Raw genomic sequence first — 19,490 nt, 5'->3', positions numbered from 1 at the left:
CTCAACTGCCAGACCATTGTTGTTGTTTTTTTTTCCCCCAAACCAAATATAATTTGGTTACTCTCATTACTTTTGTAGATCAATTTAGCTGTATCCTTATTTTTTTAACTTTAGTTCACATGGGTAGTACTTCACGAAATAAGGAATTTTTTTAATCAACAAATGATGATGATTCTTAAATAATTCAATTGTAGCTGGTCTTACCTCTTTCTTCTCTCCTGAAAAGTTTTTCTATTAGCTTTTTACTTGTGCTTTGTGTCTTACATTGAGGAAGACATTCTTTCCCAGCATTGGAATATTTTAACATGTCCTTGGGACATAAGGAGCATACAACAAAACATGGGGTAAGAAATATAAATTGAAACAGTTTCTTCTTGTATATGCAATATGATTGATTGATTGATTTGCTTTATTTTACTTCGCTTCTTGTGCCACTTGTGGCTAATTTGCGAACATGGGGATGAGTGATGATATGATGAAGTTAATGAATGGACACTCACAAACATCCATGCCCAGGCCAGGATTTGAACCCAGGACCCGTGCCGGATGTGCTAATCACTCTGCCATGAGGGCCGGCATATTTGCAATATGCGCAAGAGGTTTGAAATTTATATTTACGTGAGAATTATTATTTTTATTTGTTCACTTCTACAAGATGTCAAGCTCTCTTTCTAGGCAAAATGTTATTTTATGAATAGAAGGTCTTTATATGAACAGATAATTTCCAGTCTCCTTCAAAGCCAAGGATTCTCATTTTGGTGCATACATTCATTCTGCAAAATAAATGAAGCATTGGTTTGAACTGTATACAGTGCCGTGCAAAAGGTTATCATCATCATCATGTTTTTCTGCGATAACATTTTTCAAACTACATAGATTCGGGTGTAATTCTTATATGTTGGGGTAGCAAGGTAGGTGAATCAGTTTCAACAAGTGGTAGACCAGATCAGACTATTTGCAAGATATAACACTTATTGTTATCATCGTAATGCATGAACGCATTAAAGGACAATCACCAAACTAGTCACCGGTATCAACCCACCCTAGTACTTGGTTGCAAAGCCCTTAGCATCAATCACAACCTGGCTCCTGCGTGGCATGGGAGTCGCTCGATGTGTCTATCACCCGACTGTGCGGTCTTGCCCCATTCTTACCTCAGGTGGGCGAACTTCTCGTAGGCATTCTTGGCTGTATTGTGTTTGAGGTGTTGCTACAGCTAATCCCACATGTGCTCGATGCGATTCAAGTCCGGACTCTGGCTTGGCCACTCCATGCGAGTCTTGTGATGGTGGTTGATCCACTCCTGAGTGATCCCCGATCGGTGTTTCAGGTCGTTGTCCTCCTGCAGGATGAAGCCATGTTCGAGGTGACGATGAGCGAATGGGTACGTGACATTTGCGAGAATGTCCTTGTACATGTACTGGTTCATGTTGCCCTTGATGCAGTAGAAGGGACCAATCCCAAGTTCAGAGAAACACCCTCACACGATGTAATTCCCATCACCATGCATCACTTTAGGGCGTAACTTTTGCCTTTGTGACGCCGTACCCACTCTTCAGTCTGTTTCAAATAGACTGTACTTGTTCCCATGAGTCCACAGTATGTTGTTCCACTGCTTGTTCCCATGAGTCCACAGTATGTTGTTCCACTGTCATCATATCCATGTCAGGTGCTCTTTTGCCCACTTCAGTCTGGCTTTCCTGATCTTGAGGGCGATCAATGAATTTTTCACAGGTCGATATCTGAACAGTCTCGCATCCTCAGTAGCCTCTTCACAGTGTCCACAGACAGTGGCTTTTAGTGATGGGTCGTTCCGGAACGAATCGTTCCAAAGGAACGAAACCAGCAAGTTGACGAATCGTTCCGATTCCGGAAGTCAGCTGGAATCGAATCCGGTTTTGTTTTTAGCTACTGCGCCTGCGTCGTTGTCAACACATGCGAGAAACTTCTACAAGCGGCTTCTCTTGTCCTTTTGTTCCCTTACTTTCCCGCCATCTGCCTCAGCATTGAAAAGGCACTCAGAGGAGAGGGAAAGGGGGGGGGGGTAGGAGGAAAGTTGTATTTTGCCCATTCCGAGTGGTCTGGGCTAAACAGCAGGGACATTGTGAATTCTGCAAAATTCTTCCCTGGCTCGGAGAAAAATTTCCCTCCCGTGTAGCAAAAAATTTCCCTTTCGACTTGAAAATTCCTGGTCTTCCACAACCAAGAAATACAACAATAAAATAGAAAATAAATTATCCATACTTTCACGATTTATCCAGAACTTCTAATCTAGGAGGGTGTAAATGATGTGAAGGCAAATTTAACACCAAATCAGACTGATTGATTTGCTTTATTTTACTTCGCTTTTTGTGCCACTTTTGACTAATTTGCGAAGATGGAGATGAGTGATGAATGGACACTCACAAACATCCATGGATTCGAACCCGGGACCCTCTAGTGTTAGCACGAAGTGCTAACCCCTCCGCCACGGGAGTCGGCTACCAAATTAAATGATTGTGAATACATTTAAAGGGGGTCTGTTGCGAAAAAAATATAGCCGTGATATGTAGAGGTGGATAAATCATTGAGTATGTACTTAATTTATTTTCTTCATGTTGGACAAAATCTGTTTTATTTGAGTCGTTATTGTTAATTAATATTTTTACTTGAATGTTGATTGTTGATTGATTGATTTAGTTTATTTTACTTTGCGTTTTGTGCCTCCTGGCTAATTTGCGAAGATGGGGATGAGTGATGAAATTGATGAATGGACATTCATTCACAAACAACCAAGTCCGAGCGGGATTCGAACCCGGGACCCTTGGCGTCGCAGCGCGATGTGCTAACTACTCAGCCACAGGCTCCGGATTTACTTGAATGTTGTCATGGGCGTCCGGAAGGGGGGGCAAGGGGGGCCGTGGCCCCCCCTGGAAAATGAAAGTCAACCAAAAATTATGTATTTCACACATAAAATTTCATTTTAGCCACAATAATATGTGTTAATTATTGCATGAACACCATATATTAAAATTTAAGCAATGTTTTTTTAGGGAACAACACTCTTTTGGGGGAAAATGTGACTTGTTTGCCCTCCCCTGGAAAAAATACCTTCCTTGCCCCTCCCTGGAAAAAATCCTGCGGACGCCCATGAATGTTGTTTCACTTTTTAACTCAATCACGATTAACTGCGATCAACTGAGTTCGAACTGAAAGAAAATACATTTCAGGTGTTTATAAAAGATAAGTATTATTTAATGCAAGACATCTAATTCTACCGTTTCTTGCACATTTTAGACGTTTCACCCTTTTCCCTTCCTTGGCTCCAAAATTTCCCGTTTTTAGGAAAGTTTCCTGCTGGGTTCATCGCGGTTAAACTCCTCTCCCTCCTTCACCCGCTATTGAGGTCAGAAGGAACCAACCAAGAAGCCAAATATAATGGAGGGCGTTACTACAGTTTTTAACTCGCTCCAAGCTCCCCAATAGGGTGACTGTACGTTTGAAGGACTAGTCAGTGAGCCTTGGTACGAGTTTTGGAATCGGAACGAGAATTTGGAGTCGGAACGAATCGTTCCGAGGTTTCGTTCCGACCAAACAGCCTGGAGAAAGGCAAGGGTGCGGGTGTGTTTGAGATACACCTGCACTTCGTAAAATCAAATGTTCGCTGAAATCTGAATCATAAGAACATCGAATTCTAAAAAGAAAGGGACGTAACTATGTATTTGAAGTTAATAAAAATACATTTACATTGAGAGAAGAGCGCAGTAATCATTTGGCATCCATGACAATTTAATTTATTAAGTACATTCGGCGGTTCATTTTTCTCCCCCTTTCCCTCCCATTACACAACCTTTATCAAGAATATATACAAGGTAAAAAGAAAATATCAGTTATGAACCATTCCTGTTGTCGACATAAAAGAAACGTATATTTCTAAAAAAAACGATATTGATATATTTACGTCGAATCAATTACACGCAATCGGCCTTTTTCAGAGATTTTGTTTTACCACATGGCATATTTTTCTTAGCTTTATTTCCATCGCTTTTAGTGTGATTGCAATTTGTTATAGCTAATATCAGTAATAAATGGGGAAAAAATGCATGATGATAATTTTCTCCTTTCAAAGTAAAGTACTTGTAATTTCACATTGTTTAGCAGTGCACCCGCGAAGTGTAAAACGCTAAACATTGAATGGGCCCACCCTTTAGCCGCGTGTAATTAACACACACACACATATTACCAGGTCCACAAAACTCCATCCTACATTATTTTCAATTTCCCCCACCTCCTCTCCTGGCAAGGAGGAACGAAACATGAGCCTCGTTCCTCGGAACGAGAGGAAATGATTCCAGGAATCATGATTCCGAAAAGGAACGAGTGAACGAAATCATGGTGGAACTGGAACGAGACAGCCGGAGTCGGACCGACTTGCAGTGGAACGAAAGGAACGAAGGAACGATTTGGAGGAATCGATTCCTTTAGGTGAGCGGAACGAAAGGAGTCGAATCCGCAAAAGGAACGACTTTTCCCATTAGTGGCTTTACTCCTGCCGCTGTTATTTCCCGAGTAATGTCCCTGGAAGATGGATGGGAATTAGCAAGGGTAGCATGCGGAATGCTCCTATCGTACAGAGAATCCAGGACTTGGTCATCTTGACAACGCCTACGTATCTTGGTTCACTGTAGAACTCTGCAGATGGCTGATCTTGGGATGTCAAACAGCCTCCCAAGCTGAAGGAAAAATGGGGAACGAACCCTGAGTGTTATTTTTTTGCCAGGTTGAAAAGATCTAATAAAGATTTTTAATAATCTTGTATATAGTCCGATCTGGTCTACCACCTGTTGCTACGGATTCACCTACCTTGCTGCCCAACATATGACATTTCACTTGAATCTATGAAGTTTGGAAAAAGTTATCACAGAATAACGTGATGTTGATAAACTTTTGCACAGAACTGTAGATATTCTTATTTACATCAGTCATTTGTCAATCTAAACTTGATTTGGTATTGCATACATTAACAGGATGTTGATTTTTTATTATATGTAGATTTTTTTAACATAAACGTAGAATTTGCAAACCTTACACTTTTAATTAGTATAAATTCATTGGTTGTTTATGTATCTACATTGCATTGATAATTTATTTTTATGTATGTTTCAGTGTTTCTTTCATGCCTCCCACATTTCAGTCAAATCATGAATTACAATTTACTCCAGAAGGGTAGAAAACTTGTATGTATTATAAAGAAATCACTACTTCTAAACCACACTAACTCACCATGAGATGGCATTTACATTAAACTAATGGCTATGTTTCAGTTCCATTTTCTTCTTCATTAATATACATATGATTTTTGACATTTGAGTAACAAAGAATTCTGTTATTTCTGGTGTTCTTTTAAAAATGCTTTTCATAAGTTTTTCTTTTTTTCCCAAAGAAAATGTCTGCAATGTTATTGATATTTGCCTCTCGCATAAATCAAATTAAATGTATGGAATATTATATCATGCACTATATTTAATTACTGGTAATTTTTACTGTTTTTATGTGAGAATTTATCATGTCTCTAATGATGTGGGCTCTCTGGTGAGTGGGAGTGTATCTTCAAAGTTGTGAACTAAGAAGTGTTCTGGTTTTTCTCTGATATGAATTGCACTTCATAATGTTTTGTAATTTTTTCAGTCTGATGGATTGAGATGTAGGAGATTTGTAAGGGACACTGTATTTTTATAAGGAAAAGTTTTTGTATAGTAAGAGCTTCTGCAATGCAAATAAGTATGAGTAGTGTTTGAATTTTTTTATGCTAAGGCATGTTTTTTTTAAAATAAAATGTAGGTTAGCACTGGAAGGAGTTTGTGTTTTTCGTAAACTTAAACATTTCTCAAAAGTAATTGTAAGTTGGGACACTTTAGAATTAAAACTTGCTAAATGCATTATGTATAAAGAGAACTAGGCATATAGCTGCATATTTTTCTTACAATAAGTTCAATGAAGTAGTATTTTGTTCAATGTATTTTGAATCAAAATAGCAATATTGATTGAATTTATTGTTGCAAGAACCAAATGAATAGGCCTCTTTCTCTTTAAGGTTTTTAATTCTAGCTTCTTCATTTATTGCTTATGTAAAGACACTAAAATGACATAAGAATGCATGTAGACATGTTTTTATTTTCACCCTGGTCAGTTTAGATCTTAGATTTCTTGTATTTGCAGATTTGTAATTTACCACTAATGCAGATTTTCCTTGGTTTCCTTAACTTTTTTTGTTTTGTTTTTGAAGAATAATTTGTAATCCTTCATTTGCAAAGGTACTGCTGTTTGCCGAAGGAACACGATTTACAAATGACAAGCATGAGGCTAGCATGAAATTTGCTCGCGAGAAAGGCTTGAAAGAATTAAAGCACCACCTCGTCCCCCGAACCAAAGGTTTCTGCCACTGTGTACCTTTTATCAAAGGAAGTTTTGGAGGTGTTTATGATACACAAATTGGTTTTAAGGAGTAAGTAATTAAATGATTTAATTATTCCTAGAATAGAATTGCTTAATTCATTTTCAAGCATGTAGAGCATAGTGCTTGCTTGCTACATAATATAGATATCTTTTTCTTTCAGTAGAATATTTAAATTCATTCTATTATTACATTAAAGACTGCATTTTTAGCATGTGTACATATGTACTCCAGCTATATTAGGAGAAAAGTGGTAGTCTATTTTAGTCAAAGGAAAGATGCATTGTTTCAGTTGGAGAATAGCAGGTGAATGTACTTGTATCCTGTTATAATGGTGCCTCTTATTAATTTCTGTTATTCTTATGTTTGCCACCCTAATAGATATTAACTACCCTTCAGTTGAGTTGAGTTGCACAGTAAGGTTAATCGGGACTGGACCTACAGTTTAAAGTGACATCCAAACCACTATGTTTCTCCACCGGGTATCGAACCTAGGACCCCATGATTACAAACTACCCATCAGCCTGACAAGGATAATTTAAAATGGCTGGATGTGAAATAAGTATGTACACTCTTTGAAAGAGATCTTTTGCTCAGCATTATTTGGCATACTTTAATTCAGAAATTCAAATAATTCTCTAAGGTGTTATCCTTGCTACTGAATGGCTACGAGCGATAACTTGCATGAATTAGCCATCGAAACTCTGTGTTGTGAAATGGGATGTATACAGATAATTGAGACGTCTTGTTTTGAAGTCATTGTAAACAGTGGTTAAGCATGGTGTTGCTGGAAGGGTAGGACAGGCGTGATAATTGGGGGCAAGTTCATGTTGTTATGGCTGTGATTTTTTTAGAAGCAGTAATGTTTCATTTGTTAAAAATAACAACCTAGCTCATACAAAATAAAAAATACCATATTGTCTCAATCTCATTACAAAAAAATATTAGGCACTACATACAGAAAGTTGCCAAGTCAACTTATACTAAACTCCATATCAGCATAAAATTAGTGGAAATAAAAATGCATAAGGTGTTTTAAATATAGTTGCATTTACTTTCTATAATAGATGTGGGTATATTATTTTTTTGGCCATAATGGAAAATATACTTATAGAGATCATTTCATGAACAGGATCTATCTATTGGTTTTACTTTTGGGAAACACTTCACTGTATGAATAGGTTAATTTACGTGATGCTATTTCTTTCTGATATGGACATTAGAAAAATAAAACAGTTGCCTGATGACAAATGAAGAGACTGAATCTTCCATGTCTTCAAAATTTATGTGGCCAATAAAAAATAATATTTGCTTTTGGTAAATGCACACATCTCGTAGATTTATTAATTAAATTATACCTATTAGTAATGATTCTTGTAGCGAAAAATAACATGCAAGTTAACCAAGGAATCAGAGCATTTTCGCATCACGAAAGAAAGTCTGGACAGGGATTTCAAAGAAAGAATAATGTAAATTAGAAGCAAAGGGTTTGATTCCCCAGGGAGGCATATTGACAGTGGTTTGGATTCCATTTTAGTCTAGTCTCATTTAGCTTATCTGAAAATAAATTGGACTTTAAACAACCTTTGCAAACTAAATGGAGGAGATGAGGGAAATGTGTTCTTCTTTTTCCAGGCCTTCCTTCATCTGATTAATGAAAAATAACAATTAAAATTTCACATATTTCAAAAATTTGTACAGGAACCTTTAAAGTTATTTTTAAAAACGTAACAACATACCTGAAAAGTTACTCTTGAAGTGTGCTAACTCCTAAATCATCTTTCTTGATTTTAATGCTTCAGATGTCCTACAAGTGGCAGTCCTCACTGTCCCAATGCCTCCTCTTCCCTCCTTTGCACAGAATAAGGCATACACATTTAACATAGTACGAGGGCTAATGGAAAAGTTTCTGCAATCAGTATCAAAAAAGACATGTGAAATTCTGTGTGACATGTTATACACTTTTGCATACGCTAAAACCAATTTTGAAAGCATTTTTTCCACTCTGAAGCTGATACCTCAGAAACAGCTGTTCGGAATGCGTCAACAGCTGCATTAGGCAACACAAATCGCTCACCACACATCTTATTTTTCATGTGTGGGAACAAAAAGAAGTCATTAGGAGATAAATCAGGTGAATACGGACAATGAGTCATTAATTCGACATTTTTACTGGACAAAAAATTAAAAGTTTGGTGTGCTGAGTGGGAACTGGCGTTGTCGTGGTGAAGAATAATGGGACGATTTGGGTTTGTTTTACGCAATTCATTGATGACCTCTGGCAAACAAATTATTGTATACCACTCAGCATTTAGAGTCCTTCAATCTTCTAAAGTTATTGTTGCCACATGTTCGGTATAACCGAAGAAACAAGCAATCATTTGCTTGGCAGCACTCCTCGAACGAACTCATTTTGAAACAGTCAATCAGTGGATTGCTGTTTAGTTTCGGGTTCATATGAATATATTCAAGTTTCGTCCCCTGTAACGATGTAGTACACCAAATTTAACTTGCCTCAGTTGAAGTTTTTGAGCATTTTTTACACCAATTAACATGAGCCTAGTTTTGAGCTTCTGTCAAGTTGTGTGGGATCCAACGGCTTGAAAGTTTCCGTACGTTCAGATGACCATGCAAAATCGTATGTATTGCTTTCATGTCAATGTTCAAGGATGCCTGAATCTCACAGTATGTTACATGCCAATCTCTCTCAATCTAGGGTGACCAGATACACACATTCAAAAAAGAGGACAGAGCATGGTGAAAAGGAGGACAAAGTCATAAAAAAGAGGACACCGCAAAAAATTGCAACACATTTGCTATTACTCATAATTTAAGCAATATAAATGGGTGTTCTTTGTGAGTGTCCCTTTATAAAAATCATCATATCATATCATACCCATCTTCGCGATTAGGCAAAAGTGGCAGAAAAGCAAAGTAAAATAAAGCAAATATAGGCTTTAATGTTTAGAGTTCGTTTCATCGTATTTCTAGTCCAAAAACGCATTTTTATAGGGCCTATAAATGGCTATTCTGCAATTTTGGAATATTTCAGCTTTTTTTACGTGCATTTGGCTTTCCCTACATTGAAGAAGGCTTTGTTGATGTTTTACTGACTGATATCTGGTATTCGCCAGATTTGAGGATTAAATTGGAACCTTGATTAAAATATATTTCTTTTTGTTACAATGGTGCAGATTTGTTTTTTCATGATTTGTTCAAATTCGCACAGTCATTAGCACAAGCTCTTTTTGTGAGAATTAATTAACTGACGATTCCCAGCAAATGTGAATTTCGATTTAAAGAGTATTAAAAGTTTGTTAATCGTTAGCGCACTTTCTAATACAGTATAACTGTGCATTGTAAGAAGAAAATTGAAATAAGTTCACATTCATTGCCTATTTAAATTTTTTTTTGAAATTTTAGGGTGCCTTTTTAAGTGTCTATTTTCATCATTTTGGTGCCTATTTCAGAGGTTTTTAGTGCCTATAAATCCGTACCCTACTAATGACTCAGTCGGGCAAAGTGATTGTGTTCAGCTCCCAGATGCTAAGAGAGCATTGACCTAGCCAGTGTAAAAGCATTCTCTATGCAGCACATTTGCTATGGTCGATGCTATACTCTTTCTAAAAAAGGAGGACATTTACCGATTTCTAAAAAATCCGCCCGGACACCGGACAGACACCTAAAAAGGAGGACATGTCCGGATAAAAGAGGACGTCTGGTCGCCCTATCTCAATTATTTCACGCACAGCATCAACATTACTGGCAACAACAGACGTGGATGGATGACCTTCACGAAATTAATCACTGAGAAATGTGCGACCACGCTGGAATTCGGAAAACCAATTGTACACAGTCCTATTGGATGGTGCTTCATCCCCAAAAGCCAAATGAAGTCGCTCGATGCATTTTTTCGGTGTTAAACTACATTTGAAATCATAAAAAATCATTGCCCGAAAGTGTCCACGAGAAATTTCCATTTCTCACACGAAACTACTACTTCAAACTGCTGTGGAAAATAAACGAATAGGCTTAAACAAACAATCAAAGATAATTTAAACATAAAAAAAAGGTATATTCTTCCAATTTTTATAATATTGGAACACTAGTGCCACTGTTGGTGGTAGTTTGCAGCAGGGGCGATTCCTCTATGTAGGAAGTAAGGAACTTCCTACAGTTCATTTGTACTTATTTCGAGTTCTCAACTACTTAGGAGTTTAATGTGTTATAAAATTATGAGCGCAATGTGCGTACAATTGACTAGATAATCTACCGTCAAGAGTTGACTGCTTTCGCATGCACCAGCAGCAGCCGAAAGATGATGGCCACAGGTTTTCTGCCGCTCGCTGAGGAACCACGGCCGTCATCCTACAGACAGATGGGTGAGGGGAGGGGTGAGAGGGGCGGTAAGGTTGGGAAGATCGGCGAGGACTGAGGAACCAGCAAGGTATTCCTCAATCAGCATTGCCAATCCCAGCAAAATGGTACTAAACCAAGCACAGTTTGATATTTGTTGCCACTTAGCACCCTGCTTTTGACATAATGGTAAAATCTGCAAACGCCAGTCCCTGGGAGAGGAAAAATCAAATTCAATGGAATATGTTTTCAGGAAATAGTTGTCTCCTACATGGACATATAAAAGGTCATTAAAGTAGTAAAAAGTGCTCCCCTGTGCATAGCACCACGCCATGAAGGCATATAGGGGGTGTGGGGGTAACGCCCCACACTTTCTTGATCCGGTCGTGAATGGGGGTGATGTGATCAGCATTACGCCCCTGACCGCCTTTACCCCCCAGGGTTTCCCCCAGGTACCCATGTTATTCGACGCTGGGTGGGCGCCGGGGCCGCTTCCATCGTTAGAAAAGTTCCCGGATTTGAACCGGCCGGGGATCAAACCCGGGACCTTTAGCATGGTAGTCAGACGCGTTACCGACTGAGCCACCGCGGCCACCACTTCTTACATCGCTTTATTCTATTATAATTGCTTAGATTTGTATCATCAGAGTTATTTAACCACCTAAGTCTAGCCTGATTCCTTAAAGTAGTTCTTCCATCTATTTAGAATATCGCTTGGGTCAGCTAGAAAATCACTGTCTCTATCTTTTATCAAGTTTGCTTTAGGTTGCCACCCCTTTCTAAATTCATTTACACCTTTATATAAATCTCTGATATTTTTGTTTTTGCTGTTTGTTTCAATTTCGTTAATGTTGCTTTTAAAGTAATCTCTTTTTTTACTTCTAAACATGCGGTTAACTTCTCGCTTTGTTCTATTATAATTGCTTAGATTTGTATCATCAGAGTTATTTAACCACCTAAGTCTAGCCTGATTCCTTATTTCTATTAGATTATGACATTCATTATCAAACCATGGCTTACTTTTTGTTGGTTTATGGTATCCTATACTTTCTTTAGCTGCTGATTCTTTTGCATTACGTATGTGCTCCCAATTCTTATTTACATCTGTTTCATTTATATTTTCATCATCATTTAAATCCTGCAAAACATCAAATCTATTTGACAGTTTAATTTGGTAATCTTTCTTAATTCTTTCATCAGCAAATTTTCCTGTATTAAATTTTAGAACTTTTAGATTTTGTTGCTTATGATTTATCACTGCGAGTCTTTCTCTTAATTTAGCAATTACTAAATAATGGTCACTGGCACAGTCACACCTCTATGTGTACGAACGTCAATTATACTAGTATGCCTTCTCTTATCAATGAGAATATGATCTATCTGATTATGAGTTTTACCATCTGGAGAAGACCAGGTATATTTATGGATATCTTTATGTTTAAAAGTGGTACTTTTCACAATTAAATTCCTTGAGGTTGCAAAAGTAATCAATCTTATACCATTATCATTACTTAATTCATGAAGACTTTCTTTACCAATCGTGGGTTTAAACGTCTCTTCTTTGCCAATCTGTGCATTAAAGTCACCTAACAGAATTTTCATATCATACTGAGAAAATTTATCAAGGACCTGTTCTAACGCTGCATAAAAATCATCTTTAGTATTATCATCTTTATCTTCCGTTGGAGCATGTATGTTTACTAAAATAATTTTACACCTCCTACCCTGTAAAACTGCATATGATATCCTATCATTAATAAATTCTACTGTTTTAAGAGCTGAGATAATTCTATTATTTATGAAAAAGCCTGTTCCAAAATTATGATTTTCAGTACCACCATAGAAGAAAGTATAATTTTTAGTTTTACAATTCCCTTCTCCTGGCCACCTAACTTCCTGGACAGCTACTACATCTAATTTATACTTAACTATCTCATTAACTGTACACTGAAATGCCCCAGGCCGGTAAAGGCTCAGAACATTCCAGGTGCCTAATTTAATATCCTTATTCCTAATGTAGATCTTATCCTTAGTCCAGGGACTTCCCAAAGTATTCCCCACCCGGAGATCCGAATGGGGGACTATTTTACCTTGGGAACATCCATGGCCTTATATTGCTGTTTCTTGACATGTCTTTTGACAGTGCAGAGTTGTCAGCTCTACACCTAACCCCCAATATGAATGGAGGACTGCACCTGTCGTTGGTCAGCGGATCCCTCAAATCTAGCTGGGAGGATCACATTGTAGTCCACCAACCATACCCCACTTCTGCCGATTGTGGGACGCTCATAGAGCCATGACAGGACAGCTCTGTAAATCCCAACAGAGCAAAATGTTGACCTTTTCACTCTGTTGGTTGACAAACTGCAGTGAACAAGTCACTGGGCGTGAGGTCGACACATCCCTACGCCAAACATCAGGGAAAACATTTTATTATTAATTCACTGCTTCTTTTGTTGATTATATATGTGCAGTTATTTATTAATTATAATAATAACAAAAATTACTATCATAAATAAGAAATAATAACCAATTATTGCACGAGTATCTCACATATATTTTATTATTCACTAAGACTCACAAAATCCATATAAATTTTTTATTAATGCTTTTTAGTTTGCAGAAGTGTGGTTGTTTTATTATAAATATAATAATTACAATAATTACCATCATTATCAACCAATTTTACACTACTGGTGTGAGTGTCTTGAATGAGACACATTCAAAGATGTCGCCTGATATGAGCACCAAGTGCATTTTGCCTCCTAATTACTTTACATTTGTTTTTATGAACAAAAGTAATAAAGAAATATAGGTAACACCCTAGGAAGCAACGTAATTTTATTTTCAAACAGTTAAATCCCCCACCAACAATCTTGGCCTCAAAAATCCCCCCACCAAAAATTTCCAGGGGGAGAGTTTTTGTTATAACAAACAAAAGATAAGCAATTACTTTTAATTTCAAATACACATTACTGGGAATAATATCGAAACACACACACAAATTAGTGTAGTTGTGAGTATTGAATGCATTCTATCAAGAGATCATTAACAAATCTACATCAATACGCACAATGCAAGAAAATAATAACTATGGAATCTAATTGATTTATCATAAAGCACAAACTAAACAAAAACTCACACATAATAAAACCACTTGAACTATTTCATAATTTAGTAACATAGTTAACCAGTTAGTAAAGGAATTAATTAGCTGCTTTGCAATATCTGATATGTATAGAAGTAACAAATTAATTTCCTTTATGTATAATTAATAATAATAATATATTCTTAATTGAGTAATTTATTTTTACTTTTAATAACATTACATATATGTGTCGTGTAATTTACACATATGTTTGTGGGGGAGGGTGTTTGTAGATGAAGTACTTTCTCCCCCCACTAGTTTTCAATGGTTTCGCACCCTGGTTTACCTGAACCATTGTGCGGTATGTGTCCATTGGGATTGGCCAATATCTGTCTCTTGGCTGCTACATGTAAATTTATTTTACCTAGTTGTAAAATATGCCAGTACAAACCTGTAAACTCGTAACAGTAACTTCAAGTGAAGTAGAGTAGCTGTAATTGGTAAAAAAGGCCAAAATTTCCAGGCTTTTTTGCAACTCTAATTACACTACAGTCCTGTTTAACCAAATCCCGATTAACCGAATTTCCAGGTTAACTGAATCGCTAAAAGAAGCTGTTACTCGTGCGGGACCGTGTTTTACGTGGGGTCACCAACAAAGCACTTTTGTCTTTGTTTTGGTCTAGCTCTGACGACGACGATGATCCTTCCGTTGAAGAAAAGAAACGACCAAATCACAGAAGCCACTAGAATGTTTGAAGGCATCATGGTTTACATGGAACATCAAGACGAAACCTCCCCTGCTGAATTGCTTCTGATTAAACATGTTAGAGATCGAGCTGCTAAGAACCGTTCATGTAATCTTAAGTAAAAGAAAATATCAAATTTTTTTTCACAAACTGAATTAAACTTTATTGTTTTAGTCGTATGGCTTTTTGTACCAGAGCCTTAATGTTACTGTAATTCATGTTCTTGAGTTAAATGACTACTTATTATTGTAAGCTTTTTGTTATGCCTACATGCTGAAATATATATGTACTGTATATCAAAATACTGTATGTAATAAAATGTACGTACTGTATATCAAAATACTGTATGTAATAAAATGTACGTACTGTATATCAAAATACTGTATGTAATAAAATGTACGTACTGTATATCAAAATACTGTACGTAGTAAAATGTACGTACTGTATATCAAAAAACCTATATTCCGGTTTAACCAAATTTTTGTTCAACCGGAACACCATCGGTCCCATCAAATTCAATTAAAAAGTACTGTAGTGTACGAGGCTTGTCCGGAAAGTAAAGATACAAACACATTTCGACATTAGGGGGAAAATGTGTACCAAAGTTGGCAACACTGGCAGTAACCGTGAGTCGTCAGTGCTGCGCTGAGTCTTGTGTGCGAGTAACACACGTTGGGAATGGCAGCGGCGATACCGAATCCCACCAAGTTTGAAGTGCGCGCCGTGATCAGGTTTTTGCAGGCACAAGAAAGCATCCATCGGAGATCCACCGAGAAATTGTGACTGTGTACGGGAACATAATGAATCGTCAAAATGTGGCGAAATGGTGCCGTGCCTTCGCAGAAGGTCGACGTGATTTTCGTGATGAAGAGAGAAATGGGAGGCCGTCCGTGATCACTGACGACCTTCGCAATCGTATTGAAGCAGAGGTGCGTGCGAATAGGCGGGTGACAATTCGAGAATTGTGTGTGATGTTTCCTGACAGTTCGAAAAACACTATTCATGAAGTTGTGAGTGGGTTAGGGTACAGAAAGTTGTGTGCACGCTGGGTCCGAAAACATTTGACTGACAAACACAAAACCAAACGACTGGGGTATGCACTGGACTTTCTTACTCGCTACGCAGAAGACTGAGGTGCATTCCTGGACTTCATTGTGACAGGTGATGGAACATGGGTGTTCCACCATAGACCTGAATCCAAGCAGCAGTCACTGCAGTGGCGCCATACCCATTCTCCAAAAGCCAAAAAATTCAAAAATTCAATTTCAACCGGCAAGCTGATGGCAACCGTTTTCTGAGATCGCCACGGCATCCTGCTGGTGGAATTCATGCTGTCTGGAAGAACCATTAATGCTGAAACCTACTGCCAGACTTTGAAACATCTTCGACGTGCAATTCAAAACAAACGGAGAGGCATGTTGTCAAGTGGAATCTGCTTTATTCATGACAATGCCTGCCCCCATGCAGCGAATGTCACCAAGGATCTGCTTGCACAGTTTCAATGGGAGGTCCTTCCCCATCTGCCATACAGCCCCGACCTTGTACCCAGAGACTACCACCTGTTCCTGTACCTCAAGAAACATCTTGGTGGAAAACACTTTGCTGACGACGATGAAGTCAGGGAAGAAGTCACAACTTGGTTCCAGATACAGTTGGCGGATTTCTACGAATCAGGGATACAAAAACTTGTTCCACGTCTGAACAAATGTTTGGACAATGGAGGCACTTATGTGGAGAAATAGCCTCTGTAACAGTGTATCAAGTGTAACTTTAGTTGCGAGCAATACATTTCTTTTATATCTTATTTTTTGTTTGTATCTTTACTTTCCAGACAAGCCTTGTACTTTAACAATTATAGGTTTTTAGAATCCTGCAGAACTTTTAAAACACACTGTATTACTGAATGTTGTATAAATGGCAAGTATAGAACTTCTCTCTTGAAAATGTGCTGAGATGCATTTGTATCAACTTATAGAAATGCTATTTTGAAGGTCTACCATTCATTGTCAGGAAGCTCATTTTGGTTAGAATTATTTCGTTCATTAATTTGGTCGGGAGAGGCGATAATGAGAATTGTTGTCTTTACTTTATCAAATAAAGCAAGAAGTGAACATGCACATTTACATTTCCTACAAAAATAATATCGAGGATCATTGCTGTCAATGTTTATTTGTGTTTGTAAGTCCGTTGCAGTTCACTGGACTTGCAGTTTAGAGTGGGATTTGAACCACCATTCACAAGTTGACAGTTTTCGCCACCACATTATCATTGAGACCCCATACTGATAGTCATAAACTTAAAAAATAAGTATTAGACCCCATGTATGTACAGACAGAGTAATTGCTATACTTTAAAGTATGATTCAAACCACTGTGCAATGTGCCTACACAGAGGATCAAATTTAAGACCTCTTGATTACAAGCTGACAGTGTTAGAAAAACATCAGCTGGGAGACCCATCATGAGCTCCATATGCTGATACAGAGTTGATACAGTTTTTCCATGGTTGTACAGAATGAAAACTGTTGATCAAAAAATGTACTTGCAGTACTCTTGATTCTTCTTTTTCTGTATTATTTTTTTACAAGGAAATGTTTTTACTATGCAATGTTCTCCCGACCAAAAGACACACCCATATCAAGATTAAAATTATGAAGAACTCAATATATATTTGGTTGTACAAGTACCACCACATTACACTCAATAATAAAATACAAGGCTGGTTGCTATGCACAGTGCATTATGTTGTCCAAGTATTAAAAACTAAAATATCACCGTATAAAGGTAAATATATTTAACACTGTAATATTTATCCCTGCTTTTATTTCTTTTCTTTAGACCTGAAGGGGAAAATACATTCATGAACATTCTTTTTGGGAGAAAAATAACTGGCCATATGTACATGAAGAGAATTCCACTAGAAGAAATTCCACACGATGAACAAGGATGTACAGAATGGCTTCATAATTTGTATCAGAAAAAGGTACGTCATGAATATATTTCCACATAAGCAAATATTTGGGTAAGAAAATCACATAAATAATGTGGAAAATAAGTAATTGTATTACCATGTTCGACGTCTAGAACTCCCAATGGGTCTTCAAGCCACCAATAGACACTGCCTAGAAAAGTAACTTATATTGATACTTTATCATCAAATCAATTTGGTAAAATTGATTAGATGGTAAACTTTAAGCAGTGCCTTTTTTCTGGAGGAAAAGATCTCTGTATTCTTAATAAGCTGGTTTGGTATTGCAACACTAATGAAAAGCAACATAAATGGAATGAACTTGTTCTATGAAAATTATGTCACATTAATAATAAAAGGTAATAAAGATATTTTTCTATAATATTTTGCTTGTCTTTCTTCATTTCACTGCCGCAAACAAGCTCTTTATGGATGCTTGGACTAAATTCTTATCTTTGCCTTCTATTGTTCTTGTGTTTATTGCTAGAAATATGTTTCAGTATGGAATCTCGACGTTCCCCCAAAATTCTGCAATTGCAATACGGATTTGCACATAAGAATTTTCGGATCACTGCAACGAAGTCCGTTTCTCAAAATGAAAAGCTCTGTCATGCACTGTAACTTTCCAGAGCACCACTCTGACGTAAAATCCAGAAGGAAATGAGGTTGATACTAAACAGGGTCTCATAGAACTACATTTAAGCACCTTCTTGGTCAAGCCCAGCCCTTCTACTTGTTACATCACAAAAGTTGCACTGTTTTAATGCTATGAGTCCTAAACCTAACAACGAATGCATTTACCCTGATGTCAAAAGATAGAGGGTGGGGCTTGACCAAGAAAGGTGGTGCAGAATCGTGTGATCAATGATACCCTACTAAACAAAGCAACTCATACTCGACCTTTATCTTTGTCGTGAAAACTTACCTAAGGGATTGTGCGAGTCGCCAGAGCATCCCTTGTTAAATTTTTCATACAAAAACACTTTTTTTTTTTTGCGACAATTAGCATTTTTCAACGTTATCATGTTTGTGAAATATCAAGGTCCATACTTATAAGCAATTCAGTAACAATTAACATTTATCAGTGTTGTTATGGTTGTGAAAATTAGGCCATGTACTATGTAGAGTACATATTAAACAGCATTCGTGGTTAAGTGAAGTTCCCCATGCAATAAAGACACATTTAGGGGATGTGGGGGTAGGGCCCCACACATTCTCGATCTTGGCCATTTGGAGGTGATGTGATCAGCACCACTCTCTGGCCAACCTTATCCCCCAGGGTTGTCCCCAGGTACCCATTGATTTGAGGCTGGATGAGCCCCAATGCTGCTTAATGAGGGGACAAGGCTGGAAAAAGTTTGACCTTCGATCACCCACACCGGGAATCAAACCTGGGTCTTCAACGTAGCAGTCAGATGCCCTACCGACAATAACACCTTGATTGGTTTTAGTGTAATTTTCTTGCAAGCAAAGCCAATCAACAACAGTTAATGTCCTTTTCGAATTCAACTCTCCAAATCTATTTAATAAATGGTTATGTGTGCCAAAATTGCTTGTAGAAAAATGTAATTTTATACGGTTTCAGAAGCCATAAGCCCATGCCTGGCTACATCAATGTTTGTAACACAGCTGCAACACTTTACATTTCCTCCACTTAGCAGTTTTCTTTCAAAATCGGCCAACGCAGCACTTATTTTGCAACTGTTCAAACAATTTTCAAGGACTTTCAGTGCATGTACACTGTTTTTACCCCCCTTTCCCTAAGGATGGCAAAAATGTTGTGAATCCATCCCTGGCACTTCATTTTGTTGTGGTAGGTTACTGTATGACAGTGTAAATGTTGCCACCATAACAGAGTACATAGTAATTATAGTGGGAACTGAGAAACTGTAACAATCTC

The 19,490-nt window shown here is 37.5% G+C and overlaps 1 protein-coding gene across 3 annotated transcripts in view; it reads left to right on the top strand.

The window, feature by feature from the left end:
- LOC146002596 (1-acyl-sn-glycerol-3-phosphate acyltransferase gamma-like) overlaps positions 1-19,490 on the top strand; it is a 118,711-nt gene that overhangs the window by 81,129 nt on the left and 18,092 nt on the right. For all 3 annotated transcript variants that reach the window (XM_083140543.1, XM_083140545.1, XM_083140542.1), the window contains exons 5-6: positions 6,294-6,484; positions 17,461-17,605. In XM_083140543.1, coding sequence (XP_082996669.1) covers positions 6,294-6,484; positions 17,461-17,605 — 336 coding nt within the window. The remainder of the gene's footprint in view (positions 1-6,293; positions 6,485-17,460; positions 17,606-19,490) is intronic.

Source organism: Lepisma saccharinum, chromosome 18 (genome assembly GCF_977018435.1).
Source record: "Lepisma saccharinum chromosome 18, izLepSacc3.1, whole genome shotgun sequence".
In the NCBI taxonomy this organism is placed as follows: Eukaryota; Metazoa; Arthropoda; class Insecta; order Zygentoma; family Lepismatidae; genus Lepisma; species Lepisma saccharinum.
Note: the sequence above shows the minus strand (reverse complement) of the source record. Positions and strands in the feature narration are given on the sequence as shown.